Raw genomic sequence first — 26,292 nt, 5'->3', positions numbered from 1 at the left:
CTTTAAATGAGAAGACGGTGTGTGTTTCTTTATCTAAAATCTTATTTATTTTGCCACAAATAAGCACATTAATAAGACGTTAAAAACTTGCTGCTTGCTATTCAGTCTTATTTTATCCATATGCATCACATACAAATTTTCACAGGTACATTTTACATGGGATTGCCCACTATGCTTGCATCTCTTCTGTCTTTTCAAGTTACATTTACTTTGAAGAAATTAACTACACGAGGGAACAAAAATAGGAAAATTTAACAGGAGGCTGAAAAATTCCCACTTATCAGACATGCTGATGATAGAAACATTAAAAGGAATAGCTACGCAGCTTTGACATATGGTGTTGTTGACATAAAAGCAAATGCAAAGTGAGATGCTGTAATCAAGGTATTTTCAGTTTGATCTTAGGCTCCTATTTGAGCCTGAACAACAAGCGAGTGAGTTGTGGTCATCCACTAGATGGGGCGTTCCTCAAGCTTATGCACCAAATCTGCTACTTCTACTTACCGTATTGTCATTAGTTTAGACCTCGGAATAAGATTTGACTTTTTGGGAAAGGAAAGCATGATCCTAGATGCAGTAAATGAAGCAAAGGCACAGGTATGTCTAGTGCTCACTAAAAGTGACTCCTCCCACTAAAACCAATCTTCCTCGATCTAAATTTTCATTATGTAGAAAACTGAACAGGAAAGAACAGCAAACAACTTTCTCTTGGAAGACAAGTGATAGCTGGCACTACTTTGCAAATCTTAGGAATTTCCTTGATTAAAAACTTTCCACTGAGTTTTTTTTCCCCTTGCTCCACCCCACCCTTTCTTACTTTCCAATATTTTTTTTTTCTCTTTATAAATTACTGCTGCATTTATAAAAAAAAAATGCAGCATTATAGCATAAGAACACTAAGAATAAATAAAATGGGTTTCAAGAAAGATGTACAAGAAATTTTCTTCACAGCTCCTGAAATTTTTCAGTCAAAGATTAATTCTAGTAAGAAAAAAAATAGGTCATGCTGGCAGGCACCACACTATCAAGTTTGAAAAGGAAGTCATATTGGAAATTAAGATCTCTAGATTGGTGGTTGAGATATACATGTACTTGATGACAATGTTAGCAAATAGAGCAAGTAAATAAAATGAGAAGAAAAAATAAATAAATAAAACCACTACAAACACCATACAGCAAAGAAGGTCTGAGAAAAATTGCAAGTATGATTTGAGGTCCTCTCAGCAACTGAGTAAGGGAGCTCAATACACAGAAAAATTTGAAAGCGATGATCATACAAGCAGCTCCAGATTCCAAAACAAAACTAGGAAGTCAAAAGAAAAAGAAAATCCACAGACAAATTCAGAAGGTCAAGATACTACCGATTTTTAAAGCTTTCAGGCTAAGTACTGGAAGAACTTACCAAGGGAGAGGACAGTTTCTATCATCATGTTAGAAGTTTTATATCATGAGAGCAACATATTCAAAAAGGCTTGCATCAGTTCCAGGAGAGCTATTTGGCTTACTTCAGGTCAGTCTATGACCACTGAACACTACAGGAAGTAAAAAATCAAGGAATAATAATGATCCTCTCTGGTTTTCAAATCTGCAAATCAAAAGATGGGGAGAAGCAGTAAAGGCTCCAGTGCCTCCATACGGAGTACGACAGAGGCTCTGTTGTAAAGCTCCTTGGCAGGGCTGAAGAAAGCTTCTATAGGAACTTGTACTTGCTGACCAACAATACAGAAAAAGAGAAAAAACTGACAAAAGAGCTTTTGAATAGCGATGGCATAAGCAGTTAGCATATTGCAAGTATGAATAATGGCCATTTACATTCTGTATCAAGATTCCACTGAGTTTGGAAATTTAAGTCTTCAAAAGAACTGAAAGAGACCATAATAGAATTAACACTCACAATAAAATATTTCTTATTAGATGATAAGATGCAGGAATAGGATATGACAAGTCTGTTTTGACATTCATATCTAACCCTTATTTGAACTGGTACCATTCTTTCTTTTTTTAATTGAGGTTAATAGACATTTGTAGATATTCCACCTTTGGATAATTCAAAGCTTGAAAAGTTCCAAAAATGAAAGCTTCAGAGTTGTTATAAATTCTAAATTTTATAAACAAATTCAAACTAATGCTTGACAAAAATTACTATTAAGGAAATAAGTTTAATATTTACCTATGTATCTTTTCAGTGTGCTGGCTCATTCTAATACACGCTATTCCTAAGCCAAATGAAGTCAGACAATACTGTTCTTCAGTAAAGAAACGAAATGGAAATAGGCCTATCAGTTTTTTAATACTTTTCTTCATTACAAAGGGACCACGAGCTTTTCTGCCTAAGCAAACTGTAATTACTGGAAAGTGCTACATTAAATATTAGCTTTTTATTCATTTGGCCCTTCCGATGTTAGGTAATTATTCTTCAGAGTAAAGCATTAAATTACTGTAGGCTATTCACGAAAAGTATATTTTAGCTCCCGAATTAATAGCAAATAGTAGCAAAAATAACATTTTAAACTAATGCCATACTTTGTTTGCTTTGTTGTGCCTACAAAAGATGGAAAGACCAAAACAACATTGCAAAGTTTTCTTCCAAAAATATCGTTTTTTTTTTTTTTTTTTTTTTTTTTTTTTTAAAGATGTGAAGAGAAATGCAACCACAGATCAGATATTCTCAAATAATCTACACACAGCTGAAATGTGCATGTATTCCTGCTCTCAGATAGCCTTTTTATTGGACTAAAACCTAAGTGAAAGCTTAGGAGTCTTAACATGGTCACAGATTAATGTCAAGCAATCAGTTTACACCACAAAATACAAGTAAGCTTTTGTAGATGCAATCATCTAAATAGCAGTGCTACAACAACATGAAGAAAAATGAGCCAAGCGAGAAGTAAACGTTGCAAGAAAGAGTGCGTGTGCTAGGACTGAGTGTTGCCTAGTTGCTACCTTATTACTGTGTTTGGGTTTCTTATGGTCTTTGACTACTTCAGCCACTCAGGCTGAACTGAGGAAATGAACTTTTGTATTCCCAAAGACTTGCTTGTTTATTTTCAGCGTTTCAACCACTTTCCCCTATTAATATTATATGAAAGCCAACATTTAGAAATTTTGTAAGATTATCACCATAAAGCTGACCACAGGCCAAAAAAACATATACACACACACACATATATATATCTCAATTCCTTTCCACAGCTTACTGCCTATGGAGCAAATAGTGTTTCTTGCTTATTTTGAACAAACCTTGAGTTCATTTCACTGTTGCCACCAACTTCTGTATTTATGGGATCTGGTAAATAATCATTCCCTTTATGTCTGCTGACACTGGAGACTTCACAAATTTCTATGATACCCTCTGCCTGAGGGTACTCTTTCCTGTATAAATAAATAAATTTTATTGATAAATAATAATAATAAAAAAACTTACTCTGCCTAATTACTTCTCTTATGAATTGTTTCATCATCTGTACCTTGAAATTTACTGTACTGTTAATTTTGTCAACTTTATAATCTCTTCTACTGACACACTATTTTGAGATAAGTTTTTCATGTATTCCCCTTAAAAAAAAAAAAGAGTTGTAATATAAGAACTTTCCAAAGGTCCTTCAAGATGAAAACAGGTTAAAACATTAAAATCATTTTTTTCTGCCATGGCCTTATTTGAAGAATTCTTTTATAAGCTGATCATCTTTGCAGACTTCATCAAGATTCCTATGTCCTTGAAAAAAAAAAAGGGGGGGGGGATTTTTTCAGACCTTTGCGATTCTTTTCTTGGCTTACCTTATTCCCCTTTATTTTTTTAAATGTCTTTAACGTGCCAGAGCATGTAGTCCTTTCCAACATCTTTATTTGGGCAGGACTTTGATGAAGGAATTTGTTTTTTAAAGCACACTTTTAAACTCACATCTAATCACTTGCTTAGCTAGCAGCATAGGCCTTTCAGGGTTTTGTTTGACAGGAAATAACCAATTTGTTTTAAAACACCTTAGTATAATCTTACAGCAATCAGCATTCTACCTGAAAACCTTTATTTTAGCAGCTGTTTCAGTTTTATGGATAGCTATGAAACACATGGGGCCCACTGTCCAGAGACCAATTTGCTGGTATCTACAACCATAATGAATTGAAGCTGTATTGAAAACCAAAACTGTCAATTCAGAGCTACAAAACATAAGCTTGAACCTCAGTCTAGGTTAAAGAGCAAAGAAACTGTTACCCTAATTGTTGTTGTCAACACTGAGATAACTCAGGCCACTGACTCGGGCAACTCATGGACATTCATTGCAATTTAACGAGCCACACAAAGGTGAACATAGAGAAGCACTAGATCTTACACAGCTTGAGTAATTACCATCATGCTATAAAGACTAGCACATGAAATGTCCTTTTGATCTGTAGACATCTGAGTTTAATTAATAATTCCTATGCTTTTACCTCAATACTGTTCTTCCCTAATCATAAGCGTTGGCACCCCCAGAACTGATTCCACTCTGGCAGAAGTGTAGAAGTGCAATTATGACAGGTAAGGAAGAGTACTGCAGTAAAACTGCTGAAGACTGCAGAGGTTAGATAACAATTTATAGATGCATTTATCTTTAAAGCTTCCAAAACAATGCAATTATTTTGAACTCCCCTTGAAACTATGAGTTTCATGTATCACAACACTTTTTATGATTTATCAGCCATTAACCTCCTTATTTTAAGCTACCTGCTGCAGGTAATTTATCACTTAATAAAACTAACACAGTTTACTCTCTGTAAACATAGTAACAAAGAAACCTAGGAAACCATTATATAAAAGGAAGAAAGAAAAAGCATGTTATTTTTGTATTAAACCAAACAGAAGCTGCTTACTGGTAATAAAATCTGTTGCTTTTTGAGCAGAGCTATGTTGGGGGGTTGCTTTATTCCATGTTATGAAACACACACAAGTCCCATTTTGTTGTTTCCCAATTAGATCATTGCAGGGCAATAAATCCAAGCAGCAACAAAGTTCCTTTACTGGCCATGAACCAAGGACACCAGGGTTCTCAAGTACTGTGTTAGAATAATATATCCTATCACAAAAAATTATTTGTTTCGCAGTAATCGGTTCAATCTTTTTTGAAGGAATACTTTATATTGGTGCAGCCCAACATCAGCAGCTTCTGCACATTATTTTCTCATGAGGAACCTTGTAAAACTCCAAATGCAAAAAAGCTGATGAAAGACATAAGAACTTATCCCACTGCATAGTATCTTGTGAGATAACACTCAGAATATCACCGGCCATCTCTGACCTCAGCCCCTGTTCACGCTTCTAAAGCAAGTATTTTCATAGAACAGTTGCAGGTGACTGAAATGGAAAATGAGTTGAATACTTGGCTCACAGAATATCAATAAGAGGGAGAATGGAAAGCATAAGTAAACTCTGCTCTTGCCTATTCAACTATAACACTACCACAAAATATGACTCAAACTGTATAGCCCATATAGACAAAAACATTGTGCATGCATGAGCTTTTCCTTCAAAAGTGAGCTTCAGAATGACCAACAGCCCTGCTTGAAAACAACAACAACGACACACAACCTGCTGCCATTATTTCAGAAACAAAGAAAATAAAAGTATCATTTGATTTCCTCCTCTCCCCTTTTTTTAAACCTGGTGAAAACACTCAGAAATTCAAGAATTCTGGGGCCATCAGGAATTAACGGGTTTATACACCACCTGCTCCAGGACTCAAGCACCTGAGAAAGCTTAAGCCACTTGCAGTGTGTTTCCCAGGAAATAAAATCCATAGCTCTGGTACCAAAACTAAATCAGAAGTAACAGATTATGTGGAAAAGGCTGGAAATAACAATTGACACAAACCCACCACCACTGCTGTTAGTGCATCTTTTATATTAGGAAATACGAAGGAACCTTGCAAGCTCAACCTCAGAAATGAGCAGCAAGCTTTAGGTACTGGGGTCATCAAGTTTTGTATCTACATTAGGACAGATTCTTTAGTTTAAAGAAAAGAAACAAACAACAACAACAACTTACTAAATTCTAAAATCCTGTTAGCTTCATAATCTGTCTTTAGTTAGCTCTTTGTGGAAATCCACTAAAGAGTGAAATTTTTTTCAGCACAAAGTTCATCATTGGGACCGCAACTGGGCTGATGATGTAACAGCAAGAACAGGAGGATCCTTCTTCTTGTCCAACAGCACAGAACTGACACAGATAACCAAAAGCAATTTATTTTTGTCACAGGAGGAAAAGATAGCTTTAAATGACACCCAGAAGACAGATGGGTTGAGGCTACAGAAGGACAGACAAGGTACCATTCATTGATGAGAAGCTTTGCCACAGCTAGACAGAATTAGAAGAGTCTCAGGGGAAGTCAACTAAGGAGAAACAGAACTCAGTGTTCCGTGCAAGAACAAAACTGTGGTGCTTCAAAAGACTTACTTCCCTCATCAAGCAGAATAAAAAAAAAAAAAAAAAAAGAAAAAAAGAAAATAAAAAGCTCTAGGAGAATAGGTAACATGACATTTCCCTCTCCTTTTGTACGCAGAGCTGAAGAAGGAACAGAACAGTAGAAATCACCATTCCATATTCCTCCAGGCAACTGCTTTAAAACACCAGAGAAGTGGCAGAGGCAGAGCTTTTTTTTTTTTTTTTAACCTTCTGTTTTGACTTGGGAAAAGGACAGAGGCTTTCACATTCAGAGAAAGACCAACTGCTCTGACCCAAGCACCAGCTCAGTACCAATCAGCTACCCTTGAGAAACCCTTGCAATACCAGACTGTCAGCTGTTTTCTTTAGTAGAATCAGTCTGAACCTTACTTGCTTTGACCTGTTGCCTATATCAGTAGGTTGCACATAACAATTCAATCTATGCATTTATATAAAGTATTCATACATATATGGTATCTATCCAACATTTTTACCACATTTCATAGAAATTATAGCCATATTCATCTTAACTATATAGCTTTTGACAAAATTTAATACTCCTGGCTTGCCTTTTCTATTTATACTAGCCTATATAGAGAGTGGCCTTTGATATATTTTTAAAGTTGTTGAAACACTTGGACTTCTTTCTTTAGTTTAATCAACTGTAACACACCGAGAACTGCATGTGGAGAGCTGTCACATTTTAGCAGAGATGACAGTATTTGACCTTTTCTAGTTCTCTCCCAGGTGAGAAATCAGCATATCATTCTCCTAACTTGTTAGAAAAAAAAAATTTAGAAGACAAAGAAGTGTGAGCTTCACTTTTTTTCCCTTTCTCAGTTCAACTTTTCTCCCTTCCCTGAAAGATGCTGTCCGTTTCCATATCACTTTTTTGCAAGGAGGGCAGATTTTCATTCCTGAAAGTTTTTAACTCTGCTACACACTGAGGTTTAAGAACTACACCAGACATCTATTACCTCTAAATAATGAAGTCATTTAGCAGAAGCATTTATATTCTCAATTATCTAGTCTGCTTTAGATAGAAAAAAAAGACAGTCAAGAACAAATATTCACTGATTTCTATTACAGAGGTTCATCAGAACAAGGAAAATTGAATAGCTATATTATTAGAAGATTAGAAATGCAAGTTCACACATGGCAGACATCAGTCCTTCATCTCAGTAGAAGCTCATATCTTAGAAATGTGGGGTTCTGCATCAATGAACCTCTGTGTCAGACTCAATGGCAGTTTTGTGATACGGACAAATAGCTATTTGAAACTGGCTTGAGACAGCCAATGCTTTTAACCTGAGGCAGCAAGCTTATATTGTAGTGATAGCTACTGAAATAAGTCTACAAATGAACTCACCAATATTTAACTCATTCTGTTATGCCTTCCATTGGTCAAACTTCAGAAGTCTAGCTTTGTGCTACTACTACAACTACTACTACTACTCAGGGCAAGCCAATAAAGTGGAAACCATTTTCCTTAAGAAAATGTTAAAGTTCTTTGTGGGAAGATGAGGGAGTCAGCTTATGCTGAAGCTAGATTGCTTGTTATTATGTCAGCAATATTCAGTCAATATTCAAGCAGAGAATTTATTTCAGTTCTTCAACACTTTGACTCCAATCCTACAAGTTGGGCCTGTAACAACAGTAAAGAGGTCACCAGGTTGAAAGTTCAGACACTTCATTGATGGTCCTTGAGGCCCTTTTCACTGCTACTTCTTAACATGTTTCTCTCTAAAGAGCCTATAACATTCCCGACACTGAAGTTGCCAAGTCTCTGAAGGGCTGTTTCTTACCTTCCTGCACTCACCAGTAACAGAAGGAGCCGTTATCATTATTCCCACTTTACAAATAGCAGGTCAGCAAAGAAGACAACTCTACAACAAACCACATGAAATCAATTACTTTCTTTCAGTCCTGCCTTTCTCCTTGGACCACTCTTTAGATCTCTTGCTATGTGAGATTCTCACTGGAAACTGAAATTTTTAATAGTGTTATTTCAGACACCAGGAGAGTAATGCTTTTCATTTCGTTTCCTGTGTCCTGTTCCTTATTTCTCTTGTGTGCTTGCGAGTGCCAGCTAACTTTAGTAACTAATTAGACTGTAGTCACAATTCTGCTAGAGGTCTGGATCAGTAATTCACAAAGCAGAAAACAAAACATCTCTTGTTGAAATAACTGTAGCTTTATAGGAGAGCTTTTTTTTTTTTTTTTTTTTTCCCCCTCCAGGAGGAAGTCATCCAGTAACCAACCCCATTGTGTGGCTCCATTTTAGAAGCTACAAAATAGGTCTGCCCTCAAATCAAGTAAACCCTCTGACAGACATAAGCAATTTGGATCAGCTGAGCTTTGACACTGGAGAAACAACTATCAAAGATCCTGAACACAATTAGCAGTCCCAATACTATTTTGTTTTCTTTATATCAGAATCAGAGTTTTGATCTAAACACTGCTTCCCATTCTTCTCACCAAAGCATCGTAAGCAGCTGCAAAAAGACTCCAATAAAGGACAATAGCATAAGGCCATTACCAAGGAAGGAGCAGTAACACAAAAGATTTTATGTCTTTTTGAAAAGGGCATCTTATGGGTCTAGTATAAAGAATTATATAACACTAAGAAAGCATGAGCATCCACAATTTGCTCACAGATGTGTGTATTATCAATGATAATCTGTTTTCACCTGGAGATAACAACTGTGGATGAAGGCACGAAAGTATCAGTTCCTTTGAAAAAAACAAAACAAACAAACAAACAACAAAAAAGACAAAAAAAAAACCTATGGAAGAGTAGAAGAGCTTTAAGTATTAACAATGAGAAAGAAATGACTAGCTAAAAACCAACCAACCGAACCCCACCAACACCAGAAAACCAACCGGACAAATAACAAGTACATAAGGATTATCCTATCGTAGGCCTTAAAACTGCAGAAACAAAAGCAAGTTGAGGTCAGTGTGGAATCCCTGTCAGAATGTAATTTTCTACTAAAAAGTACTTAAGATTGAACCAAGCTCTACAAACAGTAAGAAGTCAAGCTTTGAAAGCTCCATGAACACACAGAATCACTCATCTTCCTGATGAAATGCATACAAAGTCAGAACAAAACAAAACACCTCCATGCAGGGCAAGCCCTGGCTTTTAAGCTTGTGCACTGTCCTTCAGAGCTAGTTTGATCAATGGAAGACAGCTGAGGCAACAAGACATCCTTTACTGCACTACTCTTCTGCTTTGCAAGCTCCCCAATCGATCAAAGAAATGGAAACAGTAAGCACAAGTCAGCACACATAGTCCCCCTTAGTCCATCTCACAGCCGGGGGACATGGAGAGGCATGTTGATCCCCAGCCTCTTGCACGCAAACGTGTGCCATCCTGGGCTTTGCAAAGAAAATCCAAGGGCCAATGCTCACAGTGACTCCTGAACAGCCTTCCCTGACTGCAAGTTTGTCTGTGGGCTGCGCTTAGTACTGGGATGCCTTGGGATGGGAGAGTCTAAGTACCAAGCACTGCCTTAAGAGAGGAGAGTTAAACACTAATCTTGTATATAGACAACACGAGTTTTACCTGACGGGTGAAATGGCCTTATATTTCAGGCAGAACTAGAATTCCAGGTTACTTAGTATTCTCACAGTCTTTCCAAACTCCCATTTCACCCTGTCCCATCTCCTTGGTCTCAGAATCTCTTCCAGTCGTCTACCTGCTACACACATAGCACAAAATTCATCCAGAGGTGTAGAAAGGGGAAAAACACAAGGCTAGTAAATTTTGCAAAACACATAATGATCTCACTGAAGACCAGAGGACTCTGAAGTGTGGAAACAGGATGTAAACTGCAAAAACTCCAAATTCAGTTACGCTCACTAGAAATGTCTGTGTCTAAAGTCTTCAAGGGTTCTTAAGAGTCAAGGAATGGAGAACATTTATCTCAGCAGATTTTAACCGCAGCTTCAGATTTTAACTGCAGCAGTACAACAAACCAAAGAACCAAATAAATAGCCACTTCAGCATGGCTTCAGGACTTGGTTTCCTCAAACACATCTAAATACTACAATTGCCAAGCTTATATGCAACACTGGTCCTTTCCTAAACTCCCTCCCTCCTCACTGCCCCCAAAATAAAGCCTCTCTCTCTCTCAAAAGCAGCCTGAGGAAAAGAGAGCAATGTCACTAAAGCTTTGTTGCTTTGTTGACCTATATAAATACACTAACAAGGCATATCAATAGGGAAGAATGTTTAGATATATACACTTCAAAGACTGTGCTACATTATATTCTGTGATCCTACTTTCTCATCCTCCTGGCTCATCACTCATCTCACTTATAGTACTACCCTTTAAAGTTCACTTACTGCTTTCCCTGGGGAAAATATAGATAATTAAAAACATAATTATGGAAAATATAACTAGCAGGGGTAAAGAGTATTTATATCATACTATGAAACAAGAGAATAAAATCTTTTATACCTTGAATGACAACAGAACATGTTACTAATTAAACCATTTGAATTATCTAGAAATGCAAGCCAGAAAAACACTGTATTAGAAAAAAGCCTTCTGTAGAAATCAAGCAAGCAAGCAAGCATTCTTGCGCTAAGCAATGAGATGGTTGACTTGGGAGGCTAATGAATTAGTATAAACAATTTAAATCTAATTTAATTTAACAATGTAGAGCACTTGTGCATTGCAAAGCAACAGATAGTCATTTGTTTCTTCATTAACTCTAAGATAAAATTGGTGATTACCCTTCCATGAATTATTTTACTGAAGAGGATAGCAAACAATTTTTAAATTTAGTCATAAAAGTTCATGGCTAATCCCCAAACAAGCAACTAACCAGTGAAGGATATCAGTGAACATAATACAGACCAGCTGTGGCTTAGAGTAGTCCGACACCGTATTCAGCCAAAAGAGGTTCTCATCACTTAGTAAACAAATGTTTATGTAAAATATTAACATAGCATCTTAAGTTTATGTTTTACTCCTACAAAACACACAGTGTACTCTCAAAACAGCACAATGAAACTTCAAATATGATAAAATCATTCACTGAGAAAGCTGAGCATTTGGTACTGCAGAAATATCAAAATGACTGAAAAAATCCTGTTTCACCAATAAATTTATAAACTTGCCTCAAATGTGTTGCCAGTGATATCGAATTCTGGTGGTACAAAGGCACCCTCTGGATCATCTTTGGAAGAAAAAGGAAATTTGCCTCATTAGAAGTTAACACCTGTACTTGTTTAAAGTACATACCCATTTGATAATACACTCATATATGATACAAAAGAAACTCTAAATACTTATTTTGGTTCACTCATATCTGACCTAAAAATATGATATATCTATTTATAACACCATAAGTAAAATGAAATGCTATTTTCAACCTTCCTGCAGAAAACAAAAACATACTTCCTACAAAGAATCAAAACAGACATTAAAAAAAAAAAGAAAAGAAAAAAAGAAACAGAAAAGAGTAGGAATACATTTACCTTGGCTGATAACTTCTTCTAGGCCTTCTGACATTTATGCTGGGACCAAGTTATCACCTAAGCTGGTGGGGCTCAGCTGTGACTTGCAAGTTTAGTTTGATTAATGGGACATTACTTCCTTCACTACAGACTTGGGGGAATAAAGATTCAGCTGCAGAAAATCTGAATTGCTAATTGACTCCTCTTCTACGAGCCAACTTTGAACTCTGTCCTTTCTGTTCTTTTTAAGATTATTTTTATTATCTGTTTATTATTACAATAAAGTTGGAAGTGCGTTCCCCATCTTCATGCTCCTTCGCAGAGAACTGTGCTATTGCAGCAGCCACTGCTGAAGCAAGAGGTAGAAAGGAAAAATGAGCATCCTAAGAGAGGGTGAATGTGCTGCTACAAGCATGCATGTACCATCGCACTGTACTGATGGTGCATGAACGTGGTCAAGAATAGTGGGGTTAAAAAGTCTTCAAGTACATATTCAGCTCACTCCAACTATTCTTCTGTGAAGCCAAGAGACGAGAGATAGCATTTATGAGGTTATATATCACCTATATTAAAAAGGGTATATAAGTATATGAAGGCTATAAATTTCCCTTCTCAGTGGCAGAAATATGCTCATAGGTTTTACATACTCATACATAGCTTTAGATCTAATAGATTGTTTGTGCCTGTACTTAAGAAGCAAAACACACGGTTCTTTCATTGTGAAGATACTAAACTTAGATACATGGCAGAGAGGTCCAGAAAGGACTTGCTTTACATATTTATATATGTATATGCCAGTATGCCATATTTTTATATATTTATACACATATTTATACATATATTTTTGTATATATGTATACGCCAGTATGTCAGACATTTGGCATGGTTGAATATCTAGATGTCGCTAACTGATTTACGGCTGTTCAGAAGGCTCCCAAGTCTACTCACCAACTGAGAAAAGATGATACACAACCAGTTCTGCACTTCCTCCCCACACACACACTTTTTTTTTTTTTTTTTTTTTTTTTTTAAAGGGGTGGGTGGAAGAAAGAAAAGGATGAGATTTATTTTTTCTCTTATAGATTACTGCTCATTCTGTCCTTCTCCTTACTACCCTTTCCATTTTCCTTTTCCCATGGTTTAAAAGCTAAATAAGCATATGATTTTAGCACTGGTGAAGCTTAATGGATTCTTGTAGTGTGATGTTTACAATGGAGATTTTTCTGATTTGAGGGGACAGGAGGATATTAGAGGCCTTTGGCACAACACCCTGTTGGATATTTGTTACTGGCTGCAGCCCCACAGACACTGCAGGAAGCAGAGCTCTGCTGAAGCTGGGGTGACAGACTGTTCATTTGCTCTTACTTTAGGAAAACAAACAAAAAGTTTGGCAAGCAGATCCAGAGGTTATCATCACCTTCTAGAAAAATACATCCATACGACAAAAGTACAAGAAAGCAGAAAGACAACCTCCAGAAGCACCTAACTAGCAAACTGTATTTTCACCAAGCAATGAGGTTGGAGGAAAGGGGAGAGAAAAGGCCCAGGACATAGATGAATGAAGAAAATAAAATAAACCAGAGTATGCATCAACACTTAACTCTGACCTACTTTTAAAAACAAATTGGGTAAAAAAAGAAAAAGATAATTAAAACCTGAATAGAATGTATATGAACTTGAATGGACCTCCTCGTTAAAAATTAACATAATTCTAAAAGGACTGGAGGAAAAAATCTGGTTTTTGGCTAATATTTCTAGCTGAGAAAAATCTGGTCAAACTCAGAAGTCTTGGCTGACTGTCCACAAAACTGAGCATACTGTTTCATACAGACTGATATTCATCCACTCCTGAAGGTCTTTTTTGTTTTTATTTTTCTTCTTTTGTCCTTGATTTTAATTAAGAGTCTGAGGAACATAATGCTTTACTACAACCTCTCACCACGAGACCTCATACTTTTGAAATAAATCGCCTGGAAACACAAATACTTACCACTGAGCTGCTCCATGAAGCATACATTGCCATTGGTGTTAAAAGCCAGCGTGTCAGGAGTGATGCAGAGCGTCTGGAAGATCGCGGAATGGGCGATGCTCTTCAGAGAGCGGCTGCACTCCAGGCAAACTGCCCAGATATCTTGCTCAGCGAGACAGCTATCCCGCAGCGACAAAATATCAGCAAGGGACACGTTCTCCTGCCAAGACATGGATTCATAAATTACTCCGCATTTCATGACATTACTTGTAGCCAATTGTGTCAAATGTAATCTATGATACACAATGTTACACTTCCAGCAAGTTCTCTGACTTTCTAGGACACTTACTAACACCCCAAGAAACACCAAGTGCATGAAATCACAGCTAACATCGGAAGTCTCTTACGGAACACAGTTAGCCAGAACAAAGGTACCAACATATGTTAACATCAAACAAAACAGAACAAGAAAGCCTTATTTTTGTGAGCTAAATTTCATCACCCTTCACCAAAGGTAGAGAAACTGAACATTCAGAGGTAAGAGCAGAGAAAATTAAATCATTTTGCTTAATCCGCATCTTCCTTGAGCATTCTCAAGTGTTCGGATAAGCTACTTTCAAATTCTCTTCATTACAGCTCCCTCTGTGATCTGGGAAAAAAAATACTCTCATAATTAAGCTGTCTTAAGAGAGATGCTATTGTGAAGCTTAACTATTTAATAAGTTCTCCAAATTCCAACATGCTGATGGAAAGTTGTTCTTAAATTTTGACTTAAAAAACACACACTTTATTTGTCCTAGGTCTCTCCTCTATGTCTAGGGTCCTTCCCAAACAAAAGAGCTCATGGACTTAGTTTCTAAGTTACTGTCCTAACTTAGGAGTCAACTTTTCTTTGACCTTGTCAATACAGGAAGTCTATAAAGAGTCCAGTGAAAAAGAATGGCTCTGATGTGGCTTTTTTTGCCCAAGACTTTCAGAATTAGTGCTTGAGTGAATGCAGTCAGACTTATTTTTGTATGTTGTTAGAATATTGAAGGTTGCCCATGGTTAGACAAGTAAAATTTCATTCAGTTCGAAAAAAATAACTGATTCTGTCTGTAAGAAAGGTAAACAGAAAAAAAAAAATGGAAATATCTACCAGAAATTACTATCTGTATCAAAACTATACATGCTATTAATCATGCATAATACATTTCTCACTAATTCTTATGTAATGATTAAAAGTAAAGCCATTACCTCTGAATGATAGTATCTTCAATTCAAGATGAAAGTGCACATCAATGCATTTAAATATTTGCCTACCAGACTCTCTCTAGAACAGCCTAAATTAGAATATTGAAAATAGAAAATAAATCACTATCAACCAAACAGAATGTATCTCACAGCTCAAAAATGCAAATTGAGACCTAGTAGTTTAAACTTATATTGCCAAAGAGAAAACTTAGAAAATACAATTTTTACTTCGTCTACACAGCTCAGTATTGGAGATCATCAGTAATCAGTGGACTACTAATTATGGAAGTTGCAACAGTTTATTAGCAAGCTTTTCAGAGAATGAAGTATTGCACTCGTTCTTCAAATATGAGTCCAAAATTTATTTTGCTTTTTAGTCCAAAGTACAACCTTTGAGCTTTCAAAACAGTCTCAGAATCCACTTCCAATCAAGACGAGATTATATAGGACCTGGAAAAATTTCTTATCTGTCAAGTTTTGAGGTTATTTTGTGATTGTCAGGTATCGCCTCAGAGCTGACATTAATCATCAGCAGGAGATATCTGTAGTTCCAAACTGCAAAGCCATCTTTGTCTTGTGGTTAACTTCTTATTTGGGGAGTAAATGAAATACAGTGATGACACCATGTTAGACAAACTTATCTTCACTTCTAGTGAAAGAGAAATTTAGTTAAGATGAAAAGAGAGAGACACAGAGAGAGACCGAGAGAGAGACTGTGAATAGTGAAGACATGAAGAGAACATATCCCTCCCCTCCTTCCAAGGGAGAGCAGGTGAAGTTATTTACTTCACAGAAGCCCTGTATATTTCACTGGAAAGTTGCAGGAAAAGAAATGAAGCATTTGTTACACAACAGAGATGCTGATGTCTTTCCTCCCTTGTCTCATTAGCATGTCTTATTAGCAAAAATAACTTGCAAAAAAGCAATTACTGTTTAATGACTATGAAAAGTGAACTGGTCAGATAATCATGGTTTAATTATGCATTTTAGTTCTCAGTTTTCCCTTACATTTTCTTCAGAACACATAAAATGATTCAGCAACACATGTAATTATGCGGAAGGAGAGGCAGCGGGGGGAGAAATCCTTTGGCCACAGCTTCTTTAAAAAAATTTAAAAAATATATTAAGGTGCTTTTAAGATGAAGAAAGTCCTAGGAAGGAAAGGAGTTTCAGATACTCCCTGCTGCTCTGCTCAGGCAGCTTCCCTGCTGTGCCTGTTGGCTTTTGCAAAGCAGATGCCCTGGCCATGGGAAGCCCAGGCTCCACTAAATGACTAAGCAGCTAAAAGCCAGGGCATCTCAGCATTCACGGCCTCCTGGCACCCAAGTCTTTTTGCACAGGTAGTTTGTTTCTTGGGACACAGGCTTCAAAATCCCAGAATCATGAGAAATATGCCAAACATGATTCATTAAACTCACCATATTTAAAGAAAAACACTGGATGCTGAGCTAAGCTCATCAGCTATTCTTCAAAGCAGCCCTTTTCCATTAATCTCCCTGATTCCCAGGTGATAGGTCATACTTGCTCCCTCAACAACATCCTTTAAGTATGTGCAAAAAGAGGCCTCTTCCTTCTGTATTTTGCACAGACCTGTCTGAGCAGGCCTAGGCCAGGGAACACTATCAATAGCGGAGGAGGAGAACCCATTTGCTTGACATAAAGGAACTCTAGACTGAGACTAGAAAAATCAGTTCAGCTGACAGCAGAAGAGCCAAACTCTTGAGTCATGAGATGCATTATGAACCTTTGACTTCTTAAGCACACTCTTATTCCCTGGTTCAGCTCGGGTTTGTGAACCAGGAGATATAAAAAAAGTCTAACTCAAGCTGGTTTTGGTATTTGAGACTCAAATATATGGTTCTCCCGAATCTTACTAATTAAGAAAAAAAAAGTTATGTTTTATCAAAATATTCCCTAGGGTAAGGAATACACTTTATATGAAAGCATACAAAGGAAGATAAGCAAGAGCAAAACTAAACACACTCAGACAAGCATGGCTATAGCACAGGATCCAGCTACAGGTTATTTGGTACCGTAACCACATGACTCAACAGCTTTCCTTATCTCCCACTGACAGAGGCCTTGATTTTTTTAAACACAGGGCCATAAGAAACGGCTGCACAAAAATGTCCTTGGCCGCAGCTGAAAGCGCTTGCGCCCGCAGAAGAGCTGTCCCTTTCTGGGGTGCACCAAGGACACGCCGGGCTCGGCGGTGCACGGACACGGCCAGGGACACGCGGCGCCGTGCGGGGACTGTGACTCTGCCGCCGAAGGGACGGGAGGGAAGGAGCCCGGGAGGCAACTCGGTGCCTGGGTTCTCCCCGCGGGCTGAGACAGCGGCTATCGCTTGCACAGGGCTGGCAGCTGTCAAAACCCTCAAGACCTGCCTCCAAAATATTTATTTAGGAATAAATAAACTGCATTCAGGTAATTTCGGCTGGCAACTTTGTGGGTTTTTTTATTATTATTATTATTTTTGGAGGGAGGGTAGGATGTCGGCGCAGCTCCCGGTGGGGCAGGGGACGCGGCGCCCGCGGGAGGGAAGCGGCGGGGCTGGAGGCCGCCGCGGCGCAGGTGCGGCCGGGGCTGGGGGAGCCGGGGGGGCCGCGCTCACCTCGTCCTCCAGCAGGGTGGGCAGCGGCTCGAAATCGTAGCAGCTCAGCGCCTCCTCCGCCGCCTCTTCCTCCTCCTCCTCTGCATAAAACGCATCCTCGGCCGCCCCGACACGCTCCATGCCGCCCGCGCAGCTTCAGCGCCGCCGCCGCGCTGCGCCCGCGCCGCGGCTCATGCCCCTCGGGCTGCCCCCGCCGGCGACCCCCGCGGCGCCGCGCGGGGCCCAGCGCCCGCCCCGCTTAACCCCTGCGGGCGGCGGCGGGCGCCTCTCGCGGCGACGCGCCGGGCGCGGGCAGCGCTGCCATGGCAACGCGGCCTCCCCGCCGCGCCGCGCCGCCCCGGCCCGCCCCGCGGCGCCGCCCCTCCCGCCTCGGGCGCCCTTTGGGCCCAAACGAGGCGGTTTTGGTTAAACTGATTGCGGGGTTGATCACCTCCCCATCCCCGGGCCTGTTTTAATGCTGTTCACGCTCAGGGTCCCTCAGGTAACCTCAAAGCTCCCCTCAAATCTGAAGACTCGTCATCAAGGTTCTCACACCATTCTACCAGAACATGCTACGCTATTTTTTTGTTAGTTTGTGTGCTTTGGGTAAACCACCAGCATGTTTAAATACAATTTTGGGGGAGTGACACATCCATCCCCATCCCTGATTCTGTCACGGTGAAGGGGAACCCGACCGTCCGCCAATGCCTTTGCAAGGCGCAGCAGATCCGTCTCGCTTCGGCTTCACACCGGTGTGGAGCCGTGTCAAAACTTGGTCCTCCACAGATAGCAGAGTGGTGATGGAGGGATGAGGCCATTTCCTTGCATCATTCAATTTCACAACTACAGAATTTTGGAGAATGATAGCACAATCTTTATTACTGTTCCCCTATTTCTATGATTCTATGTCAAAATAGAGCATGCAACTGGGTTCAACTGTGCCCAATACATAACGTGTGTGTTTTGTAAACTGTTTTATGTATATACTGTTTCTATTAAAATACACATCAATAAACACCATAGAAGAAAGGAAGATACTCTGATTAACTGTTCTGTAATAATTATCCTGCAACAGTTGTAAGACTTGTCACAGATTAAATATTAATTGGATACATTGCATAATTGTGACATGCTACTTAAAAGAAAAGCAATCAGACTGGATTTTTTTCATATATATACTGTCCTCTTACTAACATTTTGAACTCAGCTGATGTGAACAAAAGGTTTTTCATGACCACAAATGTTTCTAAAATATATATATCCATCATTGGGTTACTCAGACTTTTAATTGTGAGCAAATATTGGAGCACGAGAGACAGTGAGTGCCCAGTGCTCCTCAAAACAAGGCCCAATGTGACCCCAATGGCAGCACTACTTAACTTACAAGACATTTCACCAAGTGTATTTCACCAACATATTTGGAAAAAAAAATAACAAAAAAATATTCCTGGGCAGCGTTATTTTCCACAAGTTCCCTGAGTTCTGGACCTTGATGGTCATAGAATACAGGTCATAACTGTATTCAAAACAAAACAAATTGTAATTCCTCTATCAACTAAAAGTTGTAGTGGACTTAGGCTTATCATAAGTGCCTTGATAGGCAGGATAGACCTGGAACTAATATGGAGTGGTATATCTTCCAGAAAGATGTTTAATAAGCCTCTGCTCATTAGTAATTCTATTGTTTTTGTGGTCTTCTTGGTCTCATGGTTGAGGTAACTTTCAGAAAAAGTTGAGAGGAACTTGTTTGCTACATTTGGGAGGAAATGGGCTCAAGTTGTGCCAGGGGAGGTTCAGGTTAGACATTAGGAAGAATTTCTACATGGAAAGAGTGTTCACGGATTGGAACAGGCTGCCCAAGGTAGTGGTGGAGTCACTGTCCCTGGCAGTGTTCAAGAAATGTGTAGATGAGGGGACATGGTTTAGTAGGAATGGTGGTGGTGGGTTTAACAGTTGGACTCAATGATCTTAAAGGTCTTTTCGAACCATCATTATTCTATGATTCATCTGACCAATTCTCACACAGAAAAATATTCATTCTTAACATCTGCAATTAATCAGGGCCCATGGGAGTTGTTGGGGAACATTCAAAATTACACAACTCAACATTACAAAAAAGACATGTAGATGAAACTGTCAGGCTGTCTGCAGTGATATTTTCTTTCTTTTTCACAATATTACTAAAGAAGCTTAGAGTTCTTAAGAAGTCTCTATCTGTTGCAGTGTTGCAGGCATTTTTTGAAAGATGTTTTGGTCAATACCTGAGTAGCTGTGGAAATAATCTTCTGAGTTTGAGGTTGACTTGGATGATAAGAGAGTTCAAAAAAGGTAATAGAGAGGAAAGATGGTTGTAAGAAAATCACTGCAGCTAAGTGAAGTGTAATATCCACTGCAGACAGAAGAATCTTCATGATGAAATGCCTGTGCTAGATGAGAAAGATCAGTTAAAGAAGGATGCAGTAACTAAACTATAGAGAATAAGAGACATCAAGAAGAAAGGTACTGACAGTACCAAGGTACAGACTTGTACTGACAGATAATCAATTACTGCAGTCAGTCTAAGTGAGGTAATTAAGCGTTAGGAAGTACTATTCTATGATGTATATGTAAAAAGTGGAAATTCTGTTGCAAAAATGCAAGGAACCAAGGTAACCTATGGAAAAACTGGAACTACAGGTGCAGAGCATGCAAGAGTGTTATATTAACATAAATATATAGAATAGTATTTGGGGGACAAGGGCAAAAATTTAAGTGCATGCAGGATTCACAAAAGGCAGAAACAAAAACATTGTTCACTAATAAGATTATGATCTGAGAAAAAGATAAAAAATATAGCTAAAAAGAAACATAATTTAACTAAAAATTGTCTTGGAAAAGTATTATTTAAAAAGTTTTATTATGGAAGTATCAGTTATGCTTTATTGTCCCAAGATCAGATTTTAAGCATGAACTGAGATCTCTAATACTAATTATAGCAGGAATTATCAAGGATATTGACTTCTTATGTGTAGATTTGAAATGAAAATTACCAAGAAAGGATAAGCTTCTGGTATGGTAGATGTATAATTGAGGAACATCTTCACCAAAAAAACTTTAAAGCAATGTGAAGTTTAGTGTCTTAGACTCATTTAGGATAGAAGACAATAGACTGCATCAAATAAACCTTGTTTGAGTATTCTCACAGTTTTAGCATATCCTCTTAAGCTATATCTACTTGTAGTAAATTGAGTAGTTAAGTAAGGTTTTCCACATTCCTGTGTTTGCAGGAGTATAGCAGACATGTCTTCTGTTTCTGAGTATACAAACAAGATATCTATATACTTAACACTTTTCCAGTGTAGTCTTAGCCTAAAGAGATTCAGTCTAGAGATACCTTAATCCAATGGCAGTGCCTACCCATTTAAAAGACCCTGGGATATTTCTTTTTTTAATGAAACGCTCTGTTTAAAAAAATTCACTTTTTGATTCTGAATACTTTTACTATCTACCATATTTTATTGCAAAATTCCTCAGTTTACCTGCACACTGCACGAAGGAAATTCTTCGTTACATTTGAGGCCCCAAGTTCTTACACTGAAAAAGACAGTGTATATATTCCCTGTTTATGCACTCTGCACCTCTCACTGTATTACTCGGTTGTCTTATAAGTCCTCCAGTTACATCTTTTCAGGTAGAAAGTTCTGGATCTAGTTGCTCACTCACAGAATAGAAACCACTCAATGCCTTTGATCATGTTGTAGCACTTCACAGTGCTTTTTCTAGTCGTGCTATCATGAAATTAAAATTGTGAAAGAGAAGGCTGTCTTCAGAATGAATGAATGGAAGAACTGGTAATAAACAGAGGAAAATAGCTTTTGAGAAGTTTTAAAATATGAATTAATGACCTGCAAACTTAAAGGAAGTACATCTCTTAACTATGACATAGTTATTTAGTTATGAGCCTCATGTCTTATATTTCCAGGTTTCTGTGTTCATGAGATATTGTACAAAAATTAATTTAGTGGGCTCGGGTTATGGGGAATTAGTTCATGGGAATTCAGGGAGTGACTGTGAGCACCTCCATCTCTGAAATGTGATCCAAATACAAGTTACAAAAGAAAAGAAACTATGTTGGGTATTGTTATTCCACGTTGTGCCACACTGTGTGGTGAGGTCTTTCACAATCTTTTGCAGGTTTTTCCTTTTCATTATAGCACATTGGTTATTCTTTTTTATAGATTATATAATAAAAATTGACTTTTAAAGTTTTGGAATACCTGGTATATACTGATCGTGTAGATGGCACATTTGTTACATGATAATTACATTGTGCATTCTCCTTTTAAGAGTTTTGTTTAATGGCAGCTTGCCTGAAAGTTCTCATTTTAATTTAGTTTGAGGGAAATCATGGCAAACGAAGGGTTGCAGTGAAAAGAATTATATCCTTCTCATTGTTTGTTTTTTATTAATCAATCAGAGACTGCTTTAATGCCATGGGCTTTAATACTTTTACAGTCTATAAAACTGCTGCTCTTCCTTTAGCAGTTACATGTATTTCAAGACAGGGAAAAGCTTTTTGCCAGCTGCTGCTGTCTCTATGGCAGTAGTGAGAAAGCATTATGATAAAAGTCGAATGACATGTTGCTGCTATGGAACAAATTTGAAAGAATTTGGAGGGAAAGACGCTGCAAATTTTTTAAACCATCCCCTTTACTGCTACTAATTGTATATGGGTCTGCTTATCTGGAACGGTAGGTGAGTTTGTATTCCTGGTATTTCAGAATCTTATGAAGACAGACAGGATATTCTGGCTTTGCATTTCTGAAGAGGATGGGAAAGTTATCTGCATAAGCTGCATACTATATGGGAAAACCATTTGCAGATATTCTGTATTCATGGGGCTGAATGAAGAATGCAGGCTTCAGAGTCATCAAGTACAGTCTTCTCTCATTATTGGCACCTATAACATCACTCTTCTCATAAATATTATATCAAACATCACTTGCTTTTCCAGCTTATGAATCTTCTGATTTCCAGCCTTAATTTATATTGATTTTTTTTTCTGCCAACATTGCCATTTATCTCAACCTCAGTTTGTATTTCTTTCCAGATTGCCATATCATTGTGTATGCATTCATTCTATTGCTTTTGGCTTTATTTTCCTCTTTTGTAAACAATGCATAGTGTCAAACCTGTGTTCCTTGTCGTAACTACTTTTCTTTGTATTTTTGCCACTGTAACAGTGATAAGCTTATAAAAATGATAAAGCTTGATTTTATAATTTCCTCAGGTGCTTAGGAGATCTGATGTTCACAACTGAGTTCTTTTTTATATATGTCTTTAATATATTTCTTTATGGAAGCTTGCACCATTTTTATCATCATCATTATTTTCCCCATACACTGTTTAAAGGCTTTGATTTCATTGAGTCTTCTTTGGATGGTAGGTTTTTTTTGTCCTCATATGGGAGTTTATCAGAGCATTCTTCTCTCTTCTCCTCAGGACATCTTTCAATTACTTAATATGTTCTTGACTGAACTGTAGCTGCATCTCCAATCCTGGATGAGCTCTGCTAGGCAGTATTCCAGGCATAGATAGCTCCCATCAAAAAACACTTTAGAGTAATGCATTTTGTATTGAGACATCTCAGTTTTTTTCTGTCATTCTTTAAATGTCCTCTGCTGTTGGATCTTCCCACAACAGCTGAAAAACTGTGAAAAGCAGCATAAGTAAAGATGCAGTTTAGCCCCATTGAAGTCAATAGTGAAATCCGAATAGCAAAAAAACACTTTGTAAAAAAACACTTTTTAAAAAGTACTTTGAGATGCAAGACCAAAGAGCAGTATTTTTTTTAGCTTGTATACAAATAGAAATACAACCTAGTAATGATCCAATACTCAGATGTGTGGTTTTTTTCTCACCATTGGAAAATTAAGACTAGAGAATATGTAAGTCTAAAAAGCAAACAAGTAACCTTTCGGTTTCCTTGGCCCATTAATTCATTCAGATTACTAGGCTTCCCATAGGTAATGGGAAATGTGTGCATGTTCACACATATATACATAGAAAGAGATTGATAATGGGAGTTTTGCTTTGTTACTCTTGCAGAGTGTTACGTGAATTCCCTTCCTGTGGCATCTTAACACATCCCAGGTATTCCCAACTCCCACCATACCCACAGACAGGTATGGTAAGGAGGAGGCCTGCTTTGTGCATTAAAATGGCAAAATGAGGCACTCTGAAAGTAAATCACTTCCACCATTACTGAGGGGGCTCAAAACAACTGGAAACTTAAGCACTAACCCTGGAGACACAAATTTATGTTGCAATTGCAGAGCATCCTCCAAGTGATTCTGAACTGCGTCAGTTTTGGCATTATAACATAGACTTCATAACACAATATTATATTTATAATACCTATTGGTCCCCTTGCTCTTTCAATTCGTTTTAGTGTTTGAGAACACTAGAAAAAGTTGCATGAAAGATCATTTTGCATAGTAAAGTCGAATACGATGCCTCTGGCAATTCCATACTGGAAAATAAGCCTCAGGGTAATACCAGCCATCCTCTAGAGAAACACCTCACAATAATTAACTAAGTTTTAAATTCAAATTAAAGAAACATAAAAAATAAATACGCAAGCATGGGTCTGAGCCTGAAATTGCTTATATTTCAGGCATTTTGTTATTTCTTTAAACTTTCCTTTGCAGGAATTTATGATATTGTTATGACCTGCTCATAATCAGGAAAATACTGATAAACCAAAGGATGGGCAGGTGTATTAAACCACCTTGTTTAAAGCCTTCTTGAGGTTAATGAATCAGCAGAAAGAGTCCGTCCTGAAGAAATAATGTCTCCAATATGATCATCTGGTGTCCTCACATTTGATACAAAATCCGCCAGTGTCCGTGTTGTTGTGTTCCCTTCCCCAGAGACATGATTGTCCCAGAAACCTTTCCCACTAAAAAATGGAATGTGACATAATCTGCAAGCAACAGAGACCATATACAGTGTTTCCAGTTTAATTTACTTGGCTTATTTGTTATGACTATTTCTCTCCAGTGAGGATTTAGCAGCTACTTTTCATGCTTGTGTCATTGCTCTTTCCTCTCAGAGCTGCATTACGGAGGTACTCAGGTTCCACCTGTGCATGATGCCTCTTCCAGAGGAAAGTCAACTTGTTGTGCACTGCTCATCACACTCCACCACCTGCATGGTCCTTACAGGCCCTCAATACCAAGAGCCCTAATTCAGCAACCTGCTCTCCATCTTGACCCTGGCAGTGCTGTTCCTCTCCATGGAAGCCCAAGGGCTGCTGTACTCTACAGCACAGCGCTCCGGTGCCGAGATCGGACTGTCCTTGGCAAAGGGCCCTACCTTATATTATCTGTGTGAGCGCTGATTAGCATGATCTAGTCACAATGAATTTCAGGTCACAGCATTGAATTCAACCTTTTGCCAAGCCTTTCGATTAGTAATAAAGATAGTTAAAAGAACTTTCCAAGGTGTAAATCACCCAATAGGGTAGTTTGATCTAGCAAGAGATCAGGAGAAGTGTTTTTTAACATACAAACCGAATGCAAGTCTCATAACAGGATCCCAGCTAATGTTTGCAGAGAAAGACAGCAGAAGCCAAACTGAAGCTATTAATATATATGTATATATATTTATATTTAATTTCCAAAATAGTTCTAGAGAGAATTTTATTTTCATGATAGCCACAAGCATAGAGGAAAGTGCACTTGCTAAGGCTGATCTCTGCTATGATAGCTTTCAAATGCTATGATTAGAGTAGTTTCCTGGCAGATGGAAGAGGTGGCCCTATTACTCAAGCAGGCTTTGAGCTGCTTGTAGGTGAGTGCTCTTCTTGCCTATGTGAGAGAGAAGAAGAAGAAGAAAAGTCTTCTCTTTCCAGTCAAAATAAATTCAACCTCTTTTCCAATTTCTCAGTTCAACTACTGAGCTGAAAAATCAATTATTTGCACTACCCAAGTCTCAATTTTGTAATTGCTGCCTAGATAATTTGCTGATGGATACATTCTACACTGTGCCACTGGGAACGCCTTTATACTGGGAAATTCTCCTCTGCGGAGAAGCCGTCTATTCATAAAACACACAAAACTGGACAGCCAAACTGATTCTGCACACAGAATCTTGCCCTCGCACACACAGATCAGCAGGAGGAGGGAAAGGGCACTTCCCTGCTTTACCAAGGGAGCAAATGGCTCATCAACCTCCTAACAAAACAGAAACTGAAAAATTGAGCTGCAGTTTGGTTTCAGGACTACATATTTTTAGGCTTCCCATTCCTACATTTCTAAACCTAATTCAGGGGCAGAGGTGACTGATTTGTAAAGATTCCTAAAGACATGATCATTAGCTGTTTGTAAGTGGAGCTCAAAATGGTGTTTAATGAGCCTAGAAGAAAGATAAATTCCTGACTTCAGCTCTAAGTCTATATTAGCTACTATGATTATATGTTTAAAACATTTGTCATTAATTAGGCACCGTCAATTACTTCATACATTAAGTGAAAACCATCTTGGGCCTCATAAAATCCATGAACTGCTATATATTTCTCCAGAAATTGATAATCCAAGTGAATCTGGGCAAAACCCTCTTTCAATCTG

The 26,292-nt window shown here is 38.2% G+C and overlaps 1 protein-coding gene across 1 annotated transcript in view; it reads right to left on the bottom strand.

The window, feature by feature from the left end:
* Nucleotides 1-17,824, bottom strand: part of KNDC1 (kinase non-catalytic C-lobe domain containing 1) — a 52,779-nt gene extending 34,955 nt beyond the window's left edge. Inside the window, exons 1-3 of the mRNA XM_088528797.1 lie at nucleotides 17,705-17,824; nucleotides 13,879-14,077; nucleotides 11,550-11,608 (exon numbers count right to left, since the gene is read on the bottom strand). Coding sequence (XP_088384923.1) covers nucleotides 11,550-11,608; nucleotides 13,879-14,077; nucleotides 17,705-17,824 — 378 coding nt within the window. The remainder of the gene's footprint in view (nucleotides 1-11,549; nucleotides 11,609-13,878; nucleotides 14,078-17,704) is intronic.
* Nucleotides 17,825-26,292: the final 8,468 nt, after the last annotated feature.

The sequence above is a fragment of the Tinamus guttatus genome, unplaced genomic scaffold (assembly GCF_059628265.1).
Source record: "Tinamus guttatus ecotype Peru unplaced genomic scaffold, ASM5962826v1 Tinamus_guttatus_pri_ptg000314l, whole genome shotgun sequence".
Lineage (NCBI taxonomy): Eukaryota > Metazoa > Chordata > Aves > Tinamiformes > Tinamidae > Tinamus > Tinamus guttatus.
This window is presented reverse-complemented; position numbering and strand designations above follow the sequence as displayed.